At 40.6% G+C, this 21246-nt stretch overlaps 1 protein-coding gene across 2 annotated transcripts in view; it reads right to left on the bottom strand.

Moving 5' to 3' along the window:
* The window catches only part of NEK7 (NIMA related kinase 7), a 205569-nt gene that overhangs the window by 155805 nt on the left and 28518 nt on the right, over positions 1–21246 (bottom strand). For both annotated transcript variants that reach the window (XM_089688678.1, XM_089688679.1), the window contains exon 2: positions 10494–10569. In XM_089688678.1, the coding sequence (XP_089544804.1) occupies positions 10494–10550 (57 nt within the window). In that variant the 5' untranslated portion in view covers positions 10551–10569. The remainder of the gene's footprint in view (positions 1–10493; positions 10570–21246) is intronic.

Below are 21246 nucleotides of genomic sequence, written 5' to 3'. Positions count from 1 at the left end.
ACATGCTGCACTTACTCTCTGACTGCCAAAGGACATACTTTTTATGGTAGAAGAGGACCGCCATTTGGGCAGGTAAGCATTGACCTTTATAGACCAATGGGCATTAATATATCAAATTGACAGACAAAAGATTCTTAAAACTGTTACTAAACCCAGGACCCTGCAGTCACTGTATCTGGTCTCCCACAGTATACAGAACGTCAAAATGCAATTATTTTAGCAAAAATATAATAAATACATTTTGCTCATCAGGATTTAGAGCAGTCTCGTTACTTCTATCAGGGTCCAGCAGAGCACTGGTTAACGCTTGATGGAGGAGTTTTCTCCTCTGTCTTATGAGGCTGCAGGACCACTGACCCTCTGTCTGGACACCGCTGATTGGCCCTGTGCTGATCACATGTACTCTCCCAGGAAAAAAAAAAAACATTCTAGCAATACACACCAAACAAAGTATGTGCAGCTTGCTGCAAGGCTCTGTTCTATCAGCAGAATGATTGGGAACAGTAAAGAAAAGGGAGGATCAGAAGACAGGATCAAACAAGCTTTTTACACAATGCAGAAAAATAACTCCTTACATTGCTCAGTGAGTATAACAAGCATGCTTTACTGCATATACAGACTGGTTTTACGGTTGTGGGTTCATTAACACTTTAAGCAGGACTTCGCAAAACTGTGAATATGGGTACTCTTAATATCACTGACCACTCTGTTTAGCAGATGGTGGGGAACATGCTACTTCCATGCTACTTTTAACTCTTGGCTGGTTAAACCTGTCTGTCACTGTTTATATGCAAGTACACAATGTCTCGCCTTCTAAGGGAATTTAATCTCGTATTGTGCATTTGCTGTTCTCAAGATTGTTCAACTGTATTTCAGACCCATTATTATCTAAACACCCCTGAAGAAGAGAAGAAAAGAAATATCTTTAAACACGTTGGGTGTATGTCCGACCATTGATTAATGCGAAATACACGGCTTCTCCAGACCCTTTTACGTCTGTCACATGCTCTGGGTGAACCTGCGCTCATCGGTGAAAAGCACAGGGCGCCAGTGGCGGACCTGAAAATTCTGGTGTTCAACGGCCAATGCCAATCGAGCTCTATGGTGCCAGGCAGTGAGCACAGGGTCCACTAAAGGACGTCGGGCCCTCAAGCCACCCTCATGAAGTCTGTTTCTGATTGATTGGTTGGAGACATTCACACCAGTGGCCTGCTGGAGGTCATTTTGTAGGGCTCTGGCAGAGCTCATCCTGTTCCTCCTTGCACAAAGGAGCAGATACCGGTCCTGCTGATGGGTTAAGGACCTTCTACGGCCCTGTCCAGCTCTCCTAGAGTAACTGCCCGTTTCCTGGAATATCCTCCATGCTCTTGAGACTGTGATGGGAGACACGCAAACCTTCTGGCAATGGCAGGTATTGATGTGCCATCCTGGAGGAGTTGGACTGCCTGTGCAACTTCTGAAGGGTCCAGGTATCGCCTCATGCTACCAGTAGTGACACTGACCCAAGCCAAATGCAAAACTAGTGAAAAACAGTCAGAAAAAGACAAGTAGGGAAACAAAATGCCAGTGACCTCCACCTATAAAAACCATTCCTGTTTTGGGGATTGTCTCATTGTTGCCCATCTAGTGCACCTGTTAATAAGTTTCAGCTGCTTTGGTGTTAATGAAATTAACTACAACCCCCTCTGCTACTTAACTGACCAGATCAATATCCCATGAGTTTAACTTGATACTATACTCTAATTAAAAAGTGTTATATATATATATATACATACACACACATACACACACACACACATATATATATATATATATATATATATATATACACACACACACACATATATATATACACACACACACACATATACACACACACACACATACACACACACACACACACACACACACATATATATATATATATATATATATATATATATATATTTATATATATATATATACACACACACACACACACACACACACACACATATATATATATATATATATATATATACACATACACATACACACACACACACACACACACAGTGCTTAACATAAATGAGTACACCCCTTTTGAAAAGTAAGATTTTAATCAATATCTTAATAAGCACAAACACAATTTCCACAAAATTTAGTTTTATAGAACATTTGTTTAGCTCATTAAATGAAAGGTTGATAATTTAGCAGATTACAAAATCTTCCGTTTTACTTAAATTAGTTGATGTAAAAATGAATACACCCCACAACAAAAACTACTACATATAGTATTTTGTATTACCTTCATGATTTGGAAGGACAGCACCAAGTTTCTAGGCATGGAATGAACAAGTTGGCGACATAGTGCTACATCGTCTTCCATTATTCAAGAATGCCCTCTTTTAAAGCCTGGATGCTAGATGGAGAGTGATGCTCAACTTGTCTCTTCAGAATTCCCCATAGGGGTTCGATTGGGTTCAGATCAGGAGACATACTTGGCCACTGAATCACTTTCACCCTGTTCTTCAGAAATGCAACAGCGGCCTTAGATGTGTGTTTTGGATCATTGTCATGTTGGAAAAGTGCACAACAACCAAGGGCACGGAGTGAAGGTAGCATCTTCTCTTTCAATATAGAGCAGTACATCTGTGAATTCATGATACCATCAATGAAATGCAGCTCCCCGACACCAGCAGCACTCATGCAGCCCCACAGGACGTTGCCACCGCCATCTTTTACTGTAGGCACCATGCATTTTTCTTTGTACTCCTCACCTTTGCAACGCCATATAGTTTTGAAGCCATCAGTTCCAAAAACATTTCTCTTGGTCTCATCACTCCAGAGTACAGAGTCCCAGTAGTCTTTTTCAACATGGGCCCTGGCAAATTCAACGTGGGTTTTTTTGTGCATGGGCTTTAGGAGAGGCTTCCTTTGTGGATGACACCCATGCATGCCATTCCTCTGCAGTGTATGCAGTATTGTGTAACGGGAAACAATCACCCGAGTTTGGCTTTTTACTTCTTTAGCTAACTGCAGTGAACTTGCATGGCGATTTACTTCAACCTTTCTCATCAGAAGATGCTCCTATCAAAGTGTTAACTTCCCTGGATGGCCTGGACATCTCTGTGAAATGGTTGCAGTTCTATCTTTGTTACATTTTTGCATCACTGTTGCTACAGTATTCTGACTGGTAAGTAAAGCTTTGCTGATCATCTTGTAGCTTTCATGTTTCTTGTGCAAAGAAATTATTTTCACTCTCACAGGCTTTGTGACATTTCTCTTCCATGTGGTGCCATTGCTGACTGCATGAAATGGGAAGGGGTTTTCTTTAACTAATGCCCTTTTATAATTAACTGTCTGCTGGACACCTGTTTACTGAATAATTAGACTCATCTGTAGTTGATTACTTGTTCATTAGAATTTTGTGGTCTAAAATTTAGTTTGCTCCTAAGGCTTTCGATGGGTGTATTAATTTTTGTAACATGGTCTTGAACGAATTTGTTAGGAAAATTACTTAGTGTGTGCAAATTAACAAAGCTTGTTTGCAATCAATGGCCCACATTGGGAGTATTTTGTAGTATAGTGGCCCATAGAAAATGTTGATTCTGAAAGGAAAGTAAAGGTTTTCTGACAAATCTCTTGGGGTGTACTCATTTACACTGAGCACTGTATATACGTACACATATACATACATACACAGTGTATATAGCTTATATCCTATATATAGTAATAAATACACCCAGAAGTAGGAAATACAGGGTGTTTTAACTTGGAGTCAGACATGAAGCTATATTAAGGGTGGAGGGAGATATAAATCTTTTATATTAAGGTAGTAGTAAAGGCTGAGACTTTATTCCATGGATATAATCACTTTAAATATAAATCTCAATACTGGTAATTTTTACTTTAAATTTAATTGTAAACCTTATATTACCTCTAGTCTATCAGCCTCCAGCTTCTTGGGGTTCAGATGCTGATCTTCCCTTTACAGAGCCCTTAAAATGATTGTAAGAGTTGGATGGGTTTTTTTTTAACAAACGTGTCATATTTACTTGCTCTGCACAACCCTCTCTTCTGGGGGGGTATAAATACCTTGCCTGTGTTCTGCACAATTGAGATAGAACACAGTAGAGAGAATATACACACTCCACACTATACAGCATCATTGGGAAGCATGCACATTGTCAGTTTAGAGGAAGGGCGGGCCGTCACCACAGATAACACAAGCAGATTGCAGAGAAAATAAGAGCAGCCAGGATCCACATCAGATGCTGTCAGATGAGAGGTGTGGAGGGGGGAATGACTGAATTTTTTTTTTTTTTTTTTATTGTGGTGCTCCCATTTCTGCAATTTCTCCTCACTGTCTAAATGAACAATGCCGGACAGAACAGAAGGCAACAGAAAAGCCCCCTAACATCCAGTCTACTTGATAAGGGTCTTCAATTGAACACAACAAAGAAACAAATTTTAAACATACATTGGAGCAGGGGTGGCTAACCTGTGGCTCTCCAGCTGTTGTGGAACTACATTTCCCATGAGGCATTGCAAAGATGAGAAGTTACTGATTTGCAGAGGCATGATGGAACTTGTAGTCCTGCAGCAGCTGGAGAGCCGCAGGTTGGCCACCCCTGCATTAGGGGATTAGCATGTTCACCTTTTATTCCTCTTCTACATATTACAAGAACCCGCTTGAGGCCCCTGAATATTAGAAAGCTGTCTGTGAACTATACCCATTACACTTACACACTCCATACTATCACAAAAAATCAGTTCATAACTGGTAGAGATTCTAACCATTCACTGCTCAACATACGCTTAAAGTATAACTACAGGCAAAACTTTTTTTTTTTCGTTTTGGATAGAATGGAAATGGATTAGAACACCTGTCAGTTTTTATTGTTGTCTGTGTCCCTGTTAGGGAGATTCGCCCTATTTGTAATGTTTACCATCATCGAAAGAGAAAGTAAAAGAAACCACAAATGTTGGGTTGTCTCCAGAAAAGTATTAAAGAAATCTTCTAATGGGTATACTAGTTCTGGTGGCCTGGGGGCCCCCAAGGAATTATTGTAATTTACAGAGATTTTCTCACTTCCTGTTGTGGCTATGGGACAGGAAGTGAAGGTAATTATCCTCCCTTGCTCTATCAAAAAACGTTTGCCTATGGTTCTACTTTAAAAGTACTGGCTGGAGTTAGGCTTTGTAAGAAAAAAAAAAAGTTGAAACTACATGGCATATAAAGTTTATTATTAAAAATGTAAAGTTAGGCACTGGCAGGCTAAATATATGTCTGCAAGGAACTTATTGGGGGAGATCGTCTGGGGCAACTGAAGATGGAAAAAGATCTGGGGGTCCTTGTAGATGACAGACTTAGCAACAGGATACAACGCCAAGCTGTAACTAGCAAGGCTAGCAGACTACTATCATGCATTAAAAAAAGATATTCACTCAAAAGATAGAACTATAATTTTACCACTTTACAAAACTGATTCTACAATATCCTGATTTCAGTTCAGTTTTGGTCACCAATCCTCAGGAAGAATACCCCTGAACTGAAGAGAGAGAAGGATAACCAAACTAATCAGTGGGCTGCAGCACATTTATGAGAAATTACTACAAAAATGTAAATGTATTCTCCCTGGAGAAAAGGCACTTAGGAGGGAATATGAAAAAATTAATAATAGCACCTATGGTCAAAATTATATAACTTACTAATAATGTACCAGCTGCAAAAAATCACCATATATAAAGTGTACCAATAAATAAATAATTTGCGCTAGTAAATGTGTATAAATATATAAATATATATGAAGAAATCATCAAATCATAAGTCCAGAAAAAAATATATATATATGCCAATACCACAAAAAAATAGAAAAAAACTTTTAGGTGCAAAAAACTTTTGTGCAAAAAAAGTGTCTGAATATGAAAAATTTCACCAAAAAAACTTGATAATATAATGGCAGATCATCCATAAATATATCTTCAGAAACGGAAACTCTGCAGCACACCGATCCTCATCGATCGAAATAACAGGATGAAAAACTTTGTAGTTAATCGAAAATCCACTTCTCCAATAGGTAAAGGACCACCTTCAAACGTATCCATAGGGGGAAATGCCAAGCACTCGGGAGAAACAGAAAGACTTCATGGTGCAATATTATAAAAAACAATTCCTTTATTAGGTACTCATTGCACTTACTCAAGAGGTGTCCCAGCCGACACCAGCATCAACAGCATAACAGCAGTCACATAAACGAGCCTGGCTACTCAGCACATGCGCAGTAGCTGGCAGCCAAAAACGTAATGACGTCACATCAATCAAGCCCCGCCCTACGCGTTTCGTCATCGACGTCCTCACGGAGCGGATCCGCTCCGTGAGGGCGTCGATGACGAAACGCGTAGGGCGGGGCTTGATTGATGTGACGTCATTACGTTTTTGGCTGCCAGCTACTGCGCATGTGCTGAGTAGCCAGGCTCGTTTATGTGACTGCTGTTATGCTGTTGATGCTGGTGTCGGCTGGGACACCTCTTGAGTAAGTGCAATGAGTACCTAATAAAGGAATTGTTTTTTTATAATATTGCACCATGAAGTCTTTCTGTTTCTCCCGAGTGCTTGGCATTTCCCCCTATGGATACGTTTGAAGGTGGTCCTTTACCTATTGGAGAAGTGGATTTTCGATTAACTACAAAGTTTTTCATCCTGTTATTTCGATCGATGAGGATCGGTGTGCTGCAGAGTTTCCGTTTCTGAAGATATATTTATGGATGATCTGCCATTATATTATCAAGTTTTTTTGGTGAAATTTTTCATATTCAGACACTTTTTTTGCACAAAAGTTTTTTGCACCTAAAAGTTTTTTTCTATTTTTTTGTGGTATTGGCATATATATATATATTTTTCTGGACTTATGATTTGATGATTTCTTCATATATATTTATATATTTATACACACTTAGGAGGGAATATGACTGCAATATACAAATCTATCAATGGTTAGTTGTTTCAGAGGAGAGTGTAGATAACATTAAAAAACAAACAATTAGGTGCGTTTCTCAGTGAACACAATACACAGATGTGTGAATTTGTACCAACAGACAAACACATACACGTTAAACTGGATGAACCTGTGTCTTTATTCAACCTTACTATGTATGTATGTATGTATGTATGTAACTAGGTGATTTGTGTGACACCTCCATTTTTCTTTCCTCTAACTATATCTTTGCTATTGTGTTATAATGATCTCTTTCAAGCACTGTTTATCCAAGGTGACAGTAAAGTACATGGAAAAAAGCAAATACTCAGTATGCTTTAGTATAAGAGGGTGTCTATAAAGCTGGTTATACACTAAACAAATTTAGAAAGGTTCTTTGTGAACCAGCTGAAATTCGCTCAGTGAGTGGCTAGCCAACCACACGTCAATCAACTTTTATCAAAGGAGCAATTAGATGCAGCCATTTTTCAGGTAGTCTGATAACCGCTGACAGCTGTCCAAATACAATAGCCCCGAAGGGGGATTTGTCCAACCGAGCTTTTAAGTGTGGATGGAGGAATCTGTTCAAAAGAAATCTAACGGCATATGGTCCACTAATATCAAAAGGAAATAAAAGCTGATCTCTGTCCAAAGCACCCTCCCCATCATGGTATCACGAATTTGGAAAACACATTCCTCCTGCCATTGTGCTGTAGGCAAGTTTCTAAATCATCCAGGCCCAGTAGCACATAAGAGGGAGAAATCTTCAGGGTCACCTATATATGCACAGACTAGGATTCCCATTAGCCTTCTGTCTGCAAGACATTTTCAGGCAGCCTCTTGGATGAAATCCACAATAGTTAGGGTAGATGCAGTATGCAGAGCTATGGAAAGAGGCAGAGGAGGTCAGACGTGGGCAGTTAGGTGGAACAGGTAGATAGAAGGTGCCTATTTTAATAAAACCACCCAAAGCTTGGTTCAAACTGTGGGGGTATCAATAGCACCAGTCCCCCAGTGCAGATAAAGCAGGCAAAAGTGTCCAGTCCCCTGACAGGAAAAACTTACAAGAAAGTCTCTAAAAGATGACTCTGGAAGAGGATAACTCAATGCAGAAGAACATATATTATCCAAAGACACAGGGTAAAACAATTTAAAATGTACCAGCATGAAATTATTTTTGCCCAGAGATGCACTTCAATGAACGTAATGTTTTTAGCCTGTCAAAGTGCCTACCTATCATTCTAAGAGACTTACTGTGAGAAATATTAAAGTGTTACTAAACCCACAACAGTAAAATCAGTCTGTAAATGCAGTAAATCATGCTGGATATACTCATTGTGGAACCTAAGAGGTTAATCCTCTGCATTGTGTAAAAGGGCTGTTTGATCCTGACTTATCTGATCCTCCCTTTCTTCCAGTGTCCCCTTCTAATCACCTAAGACATAGCGTGTGGAGTCACTCTGCACATGCTCAGTTTGGTGTGTATTGCTAGAGTTTTTTTTTTTCTTGGAAGAGTGCATGTGATCAGCACAGGGCCAATCAGTGCTGTCCAGACAGAGGTCAGGGGTTCTGCACCCTCCTAGGGCAGAAAGAAAACTCCCCCTACAAGCTTTATCATGTGCTCTGCTGGACATTGATAGAAGTAACAAGACTGCTCTAACTGCTGATAAGAAAAGGTATTCAGCGGTTTATATTTACTAAAATAATCACATTTCCATGTACTGTGGGAGACCAGATATAGTGAATGCAGGGTCATGGGTTTAGTAACACTTTAATGGACCGTTCAGTGCACCCAACACTGATATCACAGTCTTTGGTTCATACTGGATAGTTAAGCCAAACGTCATATTAATTTCAACTGAAATATCACATTAGGTTATCCTGACTTTAGGAGTGTATTTATAAAAAAAAGAATTACATAGCAATTCAGCCAGTAAAAGTGCATGTAGATACGTGCATGTACATATCTGTGTGAATAATGCAGGCCATAGACGGGTCAAAAACCGGCGTTTTAAAAAAAAAAAAAAAAAAAAAAAAAAAAAATAATCGGTCATTAAGTAGGCCAAAGTTACCACCAACGGTAAAAGAAAAAAGAAAAAAAAAATCGTCCGATTTTTGTCCCGTCTACGGCCGGCATTTAATTACTTCTGTCTCTGCAGATATAGATATATATATATATATATATATATATATATAGTATTGCGGTTGCAACAATGTATCTATTTGTATCCATTTCGGGTACAGATGTTTTTATTTGGATACAAGTAGATGCATTGTTGCAACCACAATACTTTTTCATGTCAAATATAATAGCGGAATGGAATTCTTATTTTTTCTTCTTCTTCTTGCAGGTCATGGCTCATGCGCAGATTTTTTATCAGTAAAAAGATTGGCCGATTTGCCCATCATTGCCGGGAAAATCGACCGATCTGCAAAAATCGGCCGATTTTTTTCCAACTTCACCGATGAAAAAAAGTGCCAAAATCCGGAAAACCGGCCAACCAATTAACCCATTAACGGTGCGAAAATCGGCTGATTTTTTTTTTGGCTGAAAAATTGGCTGATTTTTGACCCTTCTATTGCCTGCATAAGTCAAAAAACAAAAGTTATGGGAAATTGCCCATGATACTTAGCACCATCTAGTGGCCAAATTCTGTATTTTCCATGAAAAACATTTCAACCAGCACAGGAAATAGACTAATAATTTTTTTGACCCATTCACACTGAACAAATGTACATGTACTTTCAATGGGTGAATTGCTATGCACATTTATTAAATATTCCCCCTTAGAGTACATCTTAAATATTTACAAAACTATCCTTTGTGGATTTCCCCCTACACCAAACCCCCCCCCTCATTCATTACTGTAACCACAGTGCTAAAGGCGAACATTTAGTTCAGCTCTGGAGAAATGCAACAAGCATTGTCCAACACTGCATAATGTTTAGCTAGTAAACAGTGACAGTTGAGTCCACTACACAAGGCTGGACATTGAAGATTTCCGACGCAGGGCTGAAAGCATGCAACAATACTGAGTACTTTGAAGGGGGGGAGTGGAGAGACAATAAGGGACAACGTCACTAAAGTAAAGTTGTTCTTTTAAAAGGACCCTGTCACTACAACCCAACCCTTTTCAGCTGTCCAGCCAATGCAAGTATTCGACCATCAGATGAGCAGACTACTTTCTCCTCCCCACCAGATACCATGGTAAATCTCAAAAGGCTTGAATAAACTGATGGGTGGAAACACCGTGTTCAGAGGGAGAGCATGTATTTTACACACCCAAAAGCATAGAATAGTTGCAGAGGCTAGGGAACAGAGGAGTAGCATCTTTTCAATACAAGGACAGTCAGTAAAAGTAAATAAAAACATTTCTTTTGCACATGACTGCTTGGCTAAGAGTATCCCTGTGGTGACAGGATCACTAATCTCAATGACAGTAACTAGTATTCATGTACATATAGAAAAACATATATGCATGAATATAATTAGATGAAAGCATAGTCAGGGAACAAGCCTGGCATGTTTCATACCTGTGGCTGGAATTGAGGCACTGGTGGTCCCTGCATGGCCCGACACTGATCTTCCATTATCTTGGATGGACAAGCTCTGGAACACAACATAATAAATATTAATAATGCAACTATAACAGACAAAAAACATAACTAAACAATCTTTAATGATTCTGGAATGTGTATTAATAAAAAGGATCTTCAACATGCAGTAAAAAGACTTTACGTACATCCCAAATTTATCAAAGTTGTTTCTTGCGCAGGTATGGTCTCAAACCACCCCAGTTGGCTCACCAAGAGGCAGTGCTTAGAAATGTTTATAGCACCGTGCAGAGTTGGTGGACTGAACGAATACCACCATACCAGGGACTCACAATTTTAAAAGCTTTTACCCTCTTCATTATGCCACTATTTTTTAGGTATACAATCAGGAATTAAAACTGCATTGTATGTCACTCATCTACAAAGCAAAATGTCAACAGCAATGACATCCACAGGATCAGCAACTGGCTAAAGTATGTACAATTGCTTCTCCTACATTGTTTACTTTTTAACTTTGGTATTGTGACTGTATTGCTACTGGTGATTGTTCACTAGGCACTGGAGTAATTGTTTATTGTGCACTGCTGACTTAAGCCGCCCATACACGGGTCAAATTCTGAAAGAATTTTCCTTCGAAAATCTTTTCTAAGAATTTTCGTTCGAATTTCGCACCATTAGTGGGCTACAGAAACGGACGATTTTCGTGTGACCATTGAATTTGAGTGATCAGGCACGTTGGAAATGTTTTTAAAAATGAACGAATTTCGAATCAATGGGAGAATCGTGTGAGAAATATAAAGCTGTGACCTGGAAAGAAAAATTCTTGGCCACAAAAATTCTTTTCTGTAGCAACATGAGGAGAAATTGAAGGCTTGGTTGGTTGAATTTTGAAATCAATGGTGGCACCATCGGACTACAAAACAAATGAATCTTCCGATTTTCTAAAGAAAATTAGTTCGGAATTCGACCCATGTATGGCCTATGGCATAAGGCAGGCCGGAGTGCCGTTTCTACTGTGACTGGACACAGCAATAGGTGCTGGCCAAAAGATGAGTGCCAGTATTTATTTATTTCAGGTACTTATCTAGCGCCATCAATGTATGCAGCACTTTACATATATATAGTACATTCACATCAGTCCCTAACCCTCAAGGGGTGTACAATTAAGGTCCCTAACTCACATTCATACATACACATACTAGGGCCAATTTAGACAGGAGCCAATTAACCTTCCAGCATGTCTTTGGGGTGTGGGAGGAAACAGGAGTACCCGGAGCAAACCCACGCAGGCACAGGGAGAACATGCAAACTACAGGCAGGTGGTGCCGTGGTTGGGATTCGAGCCAATGACCCGAGTACTGCCAGGCGGAAGTGCTAACCACTTAGCCACTGTGCAGGCCTACCAGTTGATCGCCAAGGACACTAACAGAACACATCTGATTGTCCGCTGGATTCATGATCCGGGGGGTGGAGCCTAACCCTGGCGGCTGACGAGAGCCCGATGTAGGAGCTCTCGGGCAAGCTCCTTCACCCACCTCCCCAAACCCCTACCTGTGATGTGGAGCTGCGGTGCGGTGGTCCCCCTTGGATGGATGGAGGAACCCTGCGGGAGAGCTGAGTTGTGAGAAGGGATCCGGCTCCGGTGCTCGGGGTGAAGGTGTGTCGGGCAGCGGGGAGACAAGGTGGAGCGGTGCAGACACGTGACCGGCCGCTAAGCACCACTGGGAAACCAAGAAGCCGGCCGGTGTTTGGTGCAGAGAGAGAGGAGCTGATCGGCTTGTGGATCTACCCCTTGGTGCACGGCTGCAGACCCAATACCTGGTCCCCTGTTAAAGCGCCGATAGTCTGGTGCCCTGCTAATAGGCTCACTGCTCGGAGCTCTGCATCCTAGCCCAGTGCTCAGAATCCTGTCAGCCGGTTTCTACCTGGAGCTCTGTCTGCCGGCTTGTTGGCTGGGATCTTGACCGTTGCTGGACTGCTGGGGGCTGTGCTGGTCGGTCCGTTGTTTGGGGCCCTGCTGGTTGGCCCATTGCTCTGAGTCCTGCTTCTGAAGGAGGAGAGACACGGGGGATTGGAGAGAGAAAGGAGGAGGATTCTTTTTGGAGGAACCCCTAAAATGATCACACTGCCCAGCTGAAGGACAGAGAGGAATGCTGGTTGGGCCCCGAGAAGAAGAGAGACACGAGCAGGGTGAGTGACTCTGACCGAGTCTCAACAAAATTATGTGCTTCCTGTGGGCTGTTGGGAGAGGCAGTGTGTGAGAGAAGAGAGGGGAGCCCCTTGAGTGGGAAATATAAAATAGTGAAAAGGAGAAGAGGAAAAACGAATAAAAAGCTGGAAAATCAAATGAGTGGATAAGTAGTGACGTATATATTAATAGTTATCTCTCCTTAACCCCCGAGCCAATAAAGAAGAATAAGAGCAATAGAAGAATGAAAAATAAAAGTACAAAAGGAAGTGGGCTAAAAGGGACTCAGACTGGCACTATTAAAAAATACACTTCCCAGGGAAATATAACCCCAGAAAGGACTCAGGGCAAAAGTGGAAAAGGTGAAGTAGATCTAAGCCTGGAAAGTAGCCCTAGACTATCACTAGGCCTTGACATTAGCAGCCAACAAATATCTGCTAATACAGAGATGGAGACAGAGCTACAAATACCAAACAAAAAAGAAATGGCAGAAATGTTCAAAGATCTGGAGAAAACAATAAAACAAGAAATTGTAAATATTCGAAATGATTTGGGTCACCTTTTGGTGAGAGTGGAAGAAACGGAGGAAAAAGTCAAAAACCAGTCCCAAACTATTGCCGAATTGGAAAAAGAAATAATTAATATGAGGAAAGCACAAGAAAAATTGTTTTATAAGGCTGAGATACAAGAAAATAGGAATAGGAGGAGAAATATTAGGATACGTGGAGTCCCAGAGAATTCTAAAGGAGAAAATTTGCAAGAGATGGTCTGTAAAATATTAAATTCCATAATGGACAGTACTAATATGGAAAAAACTAAAATAGAAGGAATCTCTAGACAAGGAAAAATCCAAGGAAATTCGGGAAAAGATAGGCCACGAGATATACTTGTCAAATTTTGTGAATTCCTAGATAAAGATAAAATTTGGAAGAGGATAAAGGGAAAAGCAGTAATTATGTATGAAGGAAAGGACTTACAGATATATGCGGACTTGTCACCAGAGACTTTATGGAGAAGGAGAACCCTTAGACCTCTATTGGAAAGATTGAAAGAACAAAAGGTGCAATATAGATGGGGGACCCCTGAGTGCCTAATAGGATGGAGAAATGGAAATACAGCATATCTTAGGTTCCCAGAAGATTTGAAAAATTTTTGCGACAGACTCAATCTACAAAGAATGGAGATTCCTGGCTGGGAAGAAGAACACTGGGAAATTAGAACGAAAAGAAAAGAGGACTGGCAACTGGTTGGTGGGGGGGGGCGGAGGGGGGGAGGGGGAGAGGGAGAGAGATAGTGTTTTTTTTTTTTTTTTTTTTTTTTTTCTCTCTCTCTCTCTCTCCGCCTTGTCCCTTCCGCCCTCAAACCACTGTTATTGAGATATTTTGGTAGGATTTAGGGGTTAAGGGGGAGGGGGGGAAGGGGCGGAATGCTGTCCAGGGCTGGAGTTTTTCCCCTATAGATTAAATCAAAAGTGGATAGTATTACCACAAATGATTGGTAGGCAATCAACAGGCCTAAAAAGAGGGGAGGGGGAGGAAGGGGGGTGGGATGGGAAAATGGGTGGGAGGGGGGAGGGGAGGGGAGTTGGGTGGGACGGGAGCTGGGTGGGAGGGAGGGGAGGAGGTATTGGGTTAATACTCTGCATGACAGAAGGGACAAAGAGGAAGAGGCAATCTAGAAGAGAGATGGAGTTAATAGGGAAAGATGGAAGAAATACAGTTTATAACTTATAATGTGAATGGGCTGAGTTGTCCAGGGAAGAGATTTAGGTTGTTTAATGAGTTACATCATAGGGCGACGTCAGTGGTATTTTTACAGGAGACGCATTTTGAGATAGAGGCAAACGTGAAATTAAAATCCAAATACTACCCAATATGGTACTATGCAGATTCTCCAATAAAAAGAGCAAAAGGGGTTGCAATAGGTTTGGCAAAGAATATGAGATTTGAGCTGCAGGATAGAAGAACCGACCCGGAGGGGAGGTTTTTATTCCTAAAAGGTAGACTTCAGGGGATAGAGTGTACTTTAGCCAATATATACTGCCCTAATAGAAACCCGGAGATATATATGAAGGGTCTGTTGAAAAAATTAATGGAATTCAAAAAAGGGCGTTTGATAGTAGCTGGAGACCTAAATTTCTGTATGGACCCACAAAGGGATAATACCTCTTCTGTGCAGAGAGAGGGGAGTAGGTCTCTGAGAGTTTTGAAGAAAGTGATGCATGAATGTCAACTAGTGGACACCTGGAGAATAACGCATATGAAAGACAGAGACTATACCTTCTTCTCTAATGCACATGAGATATATTCGAGATTAGATTACATCTTAATAGACCATCAACTTATAGATCACCTGGTTAAAATTGACATAGAGACAAGGACGTTCTCGGATCATGCTCCGGTCGTAATGAAAATGGAATGGGGAAGAAGGTGGACTGGAGGATTAGGGTGGAGGTTAAATGAGGTTCTTCTTCTGGATGAGGAGGTAGTTCAGAAAATCGAGAAAGAGATTAAGGTATACTTTAAGGAGAACGAATCAGAGGAAGTATCGATAGCCACAGTCTGGGAAAGCCATAAGGTATTCATAAGAGGAATCTTGATAGCGGCAGGAGCAAGGAAGAAAAAGGAAAGAAGAGAGAGGGTTAGTGGGATATTAAAAGAAATATTGGATTTAGAGCAGATACATAAGAAGAAAATAACAAAAGATACGAGACAGAAGTTATTGGATAAAAAAGATGAACTAGAGAGATTGATGGATGAGGAGAAGAGAAGAGTATACAACAGGGTTTTGAATGAGAGATATAGATGGGGAGACAGACCAGGAAGATATTTAATGAGAGCTTTGAATAAAAAGAAAAATAGGAACTATATAGAAAAGATAAAAAGCTCAAAGGGGGAGTTGGTCCACTCAAATAAAGAGATTATTAAAGTGTTTACGGAGTATTACAAAAAGTTATATAATATTAGTCCCCAAGGCCCTCTAAAACAAACTCAAGAGGTAATTAACAAAAAAAAGATGACATACTTAAAAAATGCGGGATTATCAAAACTAAGTGAAGCACAGTTGAACTCCCTAGACGCAGAAATTTCCCAGGAAGAAATCAAAACAGCATTAAAAAGCACAGGGGGGGGAAAAAGCCCAGGCCCGGATGGTTATACAGTTAAGTACTATAAGAAATTTAGTGAAGTACTGTTACCCAAACTGGAGAAATATATGAATGCTCTGGGAGGTGGGATGGAAGTGAGGAGAGAATCCCTACAGGCCCATGTAGTGCTTATTCATAAGGAGGGAAAAGATCCATCTCAGTGCTCCAGCTACAGACCTATCTCATTATTGAACACTGACACTAAACTGTATGCAAAGGTGTTAGCAAACAGGTTGAGGGACTTGATGCCTGAATGGATACATGGAGATCAGGTGGGCTTTGTACCGGGGAGAGAAGGTAGAGATAACGGCTTGAGAACCCTCATGCTTATTCAGAAAAGTAGAAAAGGGAAAGCCCCGGTAGTGCTCTTGTCAATTGATGCAGAGAAAGCATTTGATAGAGTGGACTGGGGCTTTATGATGGACAACTTAAAAGTGCTGGGGATAGGCGATAGAATGCGAGAATGGATAAGTAAATTATATAGGGAGCCTACTGCAATCATCACGGTAAATGGGGAGAGATCAGAACCCATTGGAATGTCCAATGGTACAAGACAAGGCTGCCCACTATCCCCCCTGCTATATGTATTGTCACTCGAACCTTTGTTGTCAACAATAAGAAATAGCGGATCGGTAAAGGGAATTCAGATAGAATCTATAGAACACAGAGTAGCGGCCTTTGCGGACGACTTATTGTTCTATGTGGGGAACCCCCGAATAACTCTCCCAAATATAATGAAGATTCTGAAGGAGTACGGTGAACTATCAAATTTAAAAATTAATCCAACGAAAACAGAGATCCTGAATATTAATATATCAAAGAACGAAAAAGAAAAACTACAAAAAGAATTCCCCTTTATATGGAGAGAAAAAGAGATAAAATACTTAGGAATAAAACTCACTGCCTCATCTAAGCACCTGTATAGATTAAACTATATCTCTTTGATAAATGAGATCAGGGAAGATCTAAAAAGACTGGAAGGAGGAAATCCATCCTGGATAGGACGTATAAACTTAGTCAAAATGGTAATTATGCCTAAAATACTGTATAGATTTCAAATGGTACCAATTAAAATCCCAGAAGCCTTCTTTAAGATAATGAAAAAAATGTTAACAAGATACATATGGAAGAATAAAAAACCTAGAATAGCATATGAAACATTGAGCAGGACTAAAGAGAAAGGGGGATTGGGTCTACCAGATGTCAAGAGATACTATAAAGCAGTGGTCTTAGCAAGAATATATGACTGGACATTTAACCATAAGGGGAAAAGTTGGGTAACAATTGAAAACGATCTTAGTGGCACTAGATTGAACCAGACGATATGGGTTCCACCACAGTTTAGGGGAATTAAAGAAAGCACAAGTATCTACACTCTAAATGTTCTTAGGATATGGGATAACTTACACAAAAACATGAAATGGGAATTTAATTCTATATTAATGCCTCTCACAAATACTGATTACTTTCCTCCGGGAAAAAATAAGATATCGGGGAGATGGTTTAGAAAGGAGGATACCCAACTGAGAGATGTTTTGGTGGGGGGGGAATTGAGACCACTTAAAGATTTAATGGAGAATAAGGGAGATATTTTTATTAGAATAGATGAGTGGAAATATCATCAATTGAAATGTTTTATTGGAAATCTTCCGAAACCCTTGAGAGTAAAACAGGAGTGGAATATGTTTGAAAGGTTGTTAGAGACACGAAGAGATGGGAAGCACGGTGTTTCAAAAGTGTATAGAATACTCACAGAATTAGACACAAACACAAAGTTAATCTTTATCACAAAATGGGAAAGAGATATGGGAGTTGGGTTTGACGAAGATAGACAGAAAAAGATGTTTAGATTGATACACGATAATGTGAGTATGAGAGAGGTTGAGGTTAATTATAAGTGTGTGACACGATGGCACATTACACCGAGTGTAGAGCACAAGATGAATGGGGAGGACTCAGATAAGTGTTGGAGAGGGTGTGGAGAGATGGGCACGGTGTTTCACATATGGTGGGAATGTCCGAAAATCCAGGCTTTTTGGAAGATAATAGTCAAATTGATTAAAGAAATAACTGAAATTGACATAGGGTTAGACCCAACGACGTGCCTCCTACACAATGTAGAGACATCAGTAAATAAATATAAAGACTCAGGTATTTGGTATTTCTTGAATGCGGCGAAAGGGTTGATACCCAAGTTTTGGCGGAGGGCTGAGGTACCAAAGGAGGAAGACTGGATTAATAGAGTAAACCAGATAGGTAGAATGGAAAGATCATATCATATGCAGGAAGATAAGATGAGAGTTTATTTCAGGAGATGGGAAAAATGGGAAAGAGCAGGATTGAAAGAGAAATATAGGAAAATATGAACCAGGATGTTAGCAAAAAAAAAAAAAAAAAAATTTAATAAGCCTCAAGAGAGTAGAATGGGATAGAGTCTGCAGAGGGGGAGGAGGGGGGAGGAGCGGTGGGAAGGGGGGATAGTGGGATGGGAAAGAAAAGAGTTTTTAGTAAGGGATAGATAGAAATGTCAGAAATGTTTATTTGTATGAAAATTTTTTTCCCTTTTTGGGTTTTTGTAATAATATGAAAAATTTAATAAATATCTAAATTAAAAAAAAAAGAACACATCTGATTGTGTAAACAAAGCAGAGCTGTGTTAAGTCAACAGCGATCTGCTAGGTTTAATTAAGAAAATAAAATATAGCAAATTGCCTAGTAAAAGAACAGTACACAAAAAAACACTGGTTAGGCACACAATTAACCCTTTGATCACTGTAGATGTTTAAAACCTTCCCAGCATGTGTCATTAATGCAGTGGATTAGTGTATATTTTTAGCACTGATCACTGTATTAGTGTCACTGGTTCCCACAAAAAGTGTCAGTTAGTGCAAAAATGTCTGCCGCAATATTGCAGTCCCACTATAAGCTGCTGACCACCACCATTACTATTATTAAACGTAAAACGTATAAAAATAATATAAGAACAAAAAAATAAGAACAGATAAAAAAAAATAGGAGATAATAAACATTCAATCACAAGTGATAACAATGCTAGAAATGCAAGAGGAATAACCAAAAAACAAGAAACAATAAGCCAAGGGGTAGGGGGCATAGTGTTTTAGGTGGATATACACTGCTCAAAAAAAATTAAAGGAACACATTGAAAACACATCAGATCTCAATGGGGAAAAATATCACGCTGGATATCTATACTGATATTGACTGGGTAATGTGTTAGGAACGTAAGGATGCCCCATCGTTTGATGGAAATGATCAACCTTTAGGGGACTGAATTTAAAGACACCCCAAAAATCAAAGTGAAAAAATTATGCAGCAGGCTAGTCCATTTTGCTGAAATTTCATTGAACCCACTCAAAACGGTACTCAGTAGTTTGTATGGCCCCCACGTGCTTGTATGCATGCCTGACAGTGTCAGGGCATGCTCCTAATGAGACAACAGATGGTATCCTGGGGTATTTCCTCCCAGATCTGGACCAGGGCATCACTGAGCTCCTGGACAGTCTGAGGTGCAACCTGGCGGCGTCAGATGGACTGAAACATGATATCCCAGAGGTGTTCTATTGGATTTAGGTCAGGCGAGCGTGGGGGCCATTCAATGGTATCAATTCCTTCATCCTCCAAGAACTGCCTGCATACTCTCGCCACATGAGGCTGGACATTGCCGTGCACTAGGAGGAACCCAGGACCCACTGCACCAGCATAGGGTCTGATAATGGGTCCAAGGATTTCATCCCAATACCTAAGGGCAGTCAGGGTGCCATTGTCTAGCCTGTAGAGGTCTGTGCGTCCTTCTATGGATATACCTCCCAAGATCATCACCAACCCACCACCACAATAGTCATGCTGAACGATGTTACAAACAGCATAACATATTCCACGGCTTCTCCAGACCCTTTCATGTCTGTCACATGTGCTCAGGGTGAACCTGCTCTCATCTGTGAAAAAGCACAGGGCGCCAGTGGTGAACCTACCAATTCTGGTGTTCAATGGCAAATGCCAATCGAGCTCTATGGTGCTGGGCAGTGAGCACAGAACCTGTTAAAGGATGTCAGGCCCACAGGCCACCCTCATGAAATCGGTTTCTGATTGGTCAGAGACATTCACACCAGTGGCCTGCTGGAGGTCATTTTGTAGGGCTTTGGCAGTGCTCATCCAGTATTTATATAGCGCCAGAAAGGTTTGCTCAGCGCTGTACATTATAGTGGGGACAGAACATGAGACAATATACAGTAACAAAACAACACACGAGGGGTTTGAGGGCCCTGCTCTTTCGAGCTTACAATCTCGGAGGGAGGCATTACTAGGCTAGCAAGAGAGTTGGACACGATGGAGGTTGGTTTTTATTATTATTTCTGATCATATTTTTATTACTCATCTTTATTTGTGTTTGACATTATTTAAAATTAGATTACCTTGACACCTTTTAGATTAGATCACAGATGTATAGTATAGGTCCTCATTATGTGCCGTTCCTAAACTGCTGAACCTTGTAGTTCCATAATTGCGGCACCCTTATCACTGACTTCTATATATAACACAGCTCCAGGAGTGTCTTGTTAGGCCTGTAAACTCTGCCATCCTCTTTCGGTCCTCCTTGTTCCTCCGGTGATGTCACATCCGCCCATGCGTTCCATTCTGGTTCGGCGTGTTCTTCCTGCTCTGCATCAGGAAACCTGCCTGATTTCATCCTCAGCATTACCATCAGAACCTCCACTGGCGGGTCCCGTGGTACGGAGAAAAGAGACACCACCACCCCTTCCCCCCCATGGACATGCAAATGTGCCTGTTTACTTACCTCTGTGACTGCTTTTAAAGTTGTCATTATACTGCACTTAGTGGCGCCTCTTTTTCTCTTTCGTTTTCTCACTATACAGAGCTGGCTATACTCTGCAGGATGGCGACCACCTCATGAATCCTAAATATACTAAGAACTTTACACATGCATATATATGGACTTTTCAGACTGCCAGTACTGAGGCGGTTGTCGTTTCACCTCTTTGCGCCAGAATTCTAATACACCTCAACCTGACAGAACACCTTTGGGATGAATTCAAGCGGAGACTGCTAGCCAGGCCTTCTCCTCTGACATCAGTGCCTGACCTCACAATTGCGCTTCTGCAAGAATGGTCAAACATTCCCATAGACACACTCCTAAACCTTGTGGACAGCCTTCCCAGAAGAGTTGAAGCTGTTATAGCTGCAAAGGGTGGGCCAACTCAATATTGAACCCTACGGACTAATACTGGGATGCCATTCAAGTTCATGTGTGTGTAAAGGCAGGCGCCCCAATACTTTTGGCAATATAGTGTATTTTTAAATTATCCCTCCCTTTCCTTTAGACACATACACATTTATTTGTACTCAATATTACATCATAT

Source organism: Staurois parvus, unplaced genomic scaffold, assembly GCF_062004578.1.
Source record: "Staurois parvus isolate SC_StPar_1 unplaced genomic scaffold, SC_StPar_1.0 ptg000450l, whole genome shotgun sequence".
Taxonomy (NCBI): Eukaryota; Metazoa; Chordata; class Amphibia; order Anura; family Ranidae; genus Staurois; species Staurois parvus.
The sequence above is the reverse complement of the archived record's forward strand: the minus strand, read 5'-3'. Positions and strand labels throughout refer to the sequence as shown.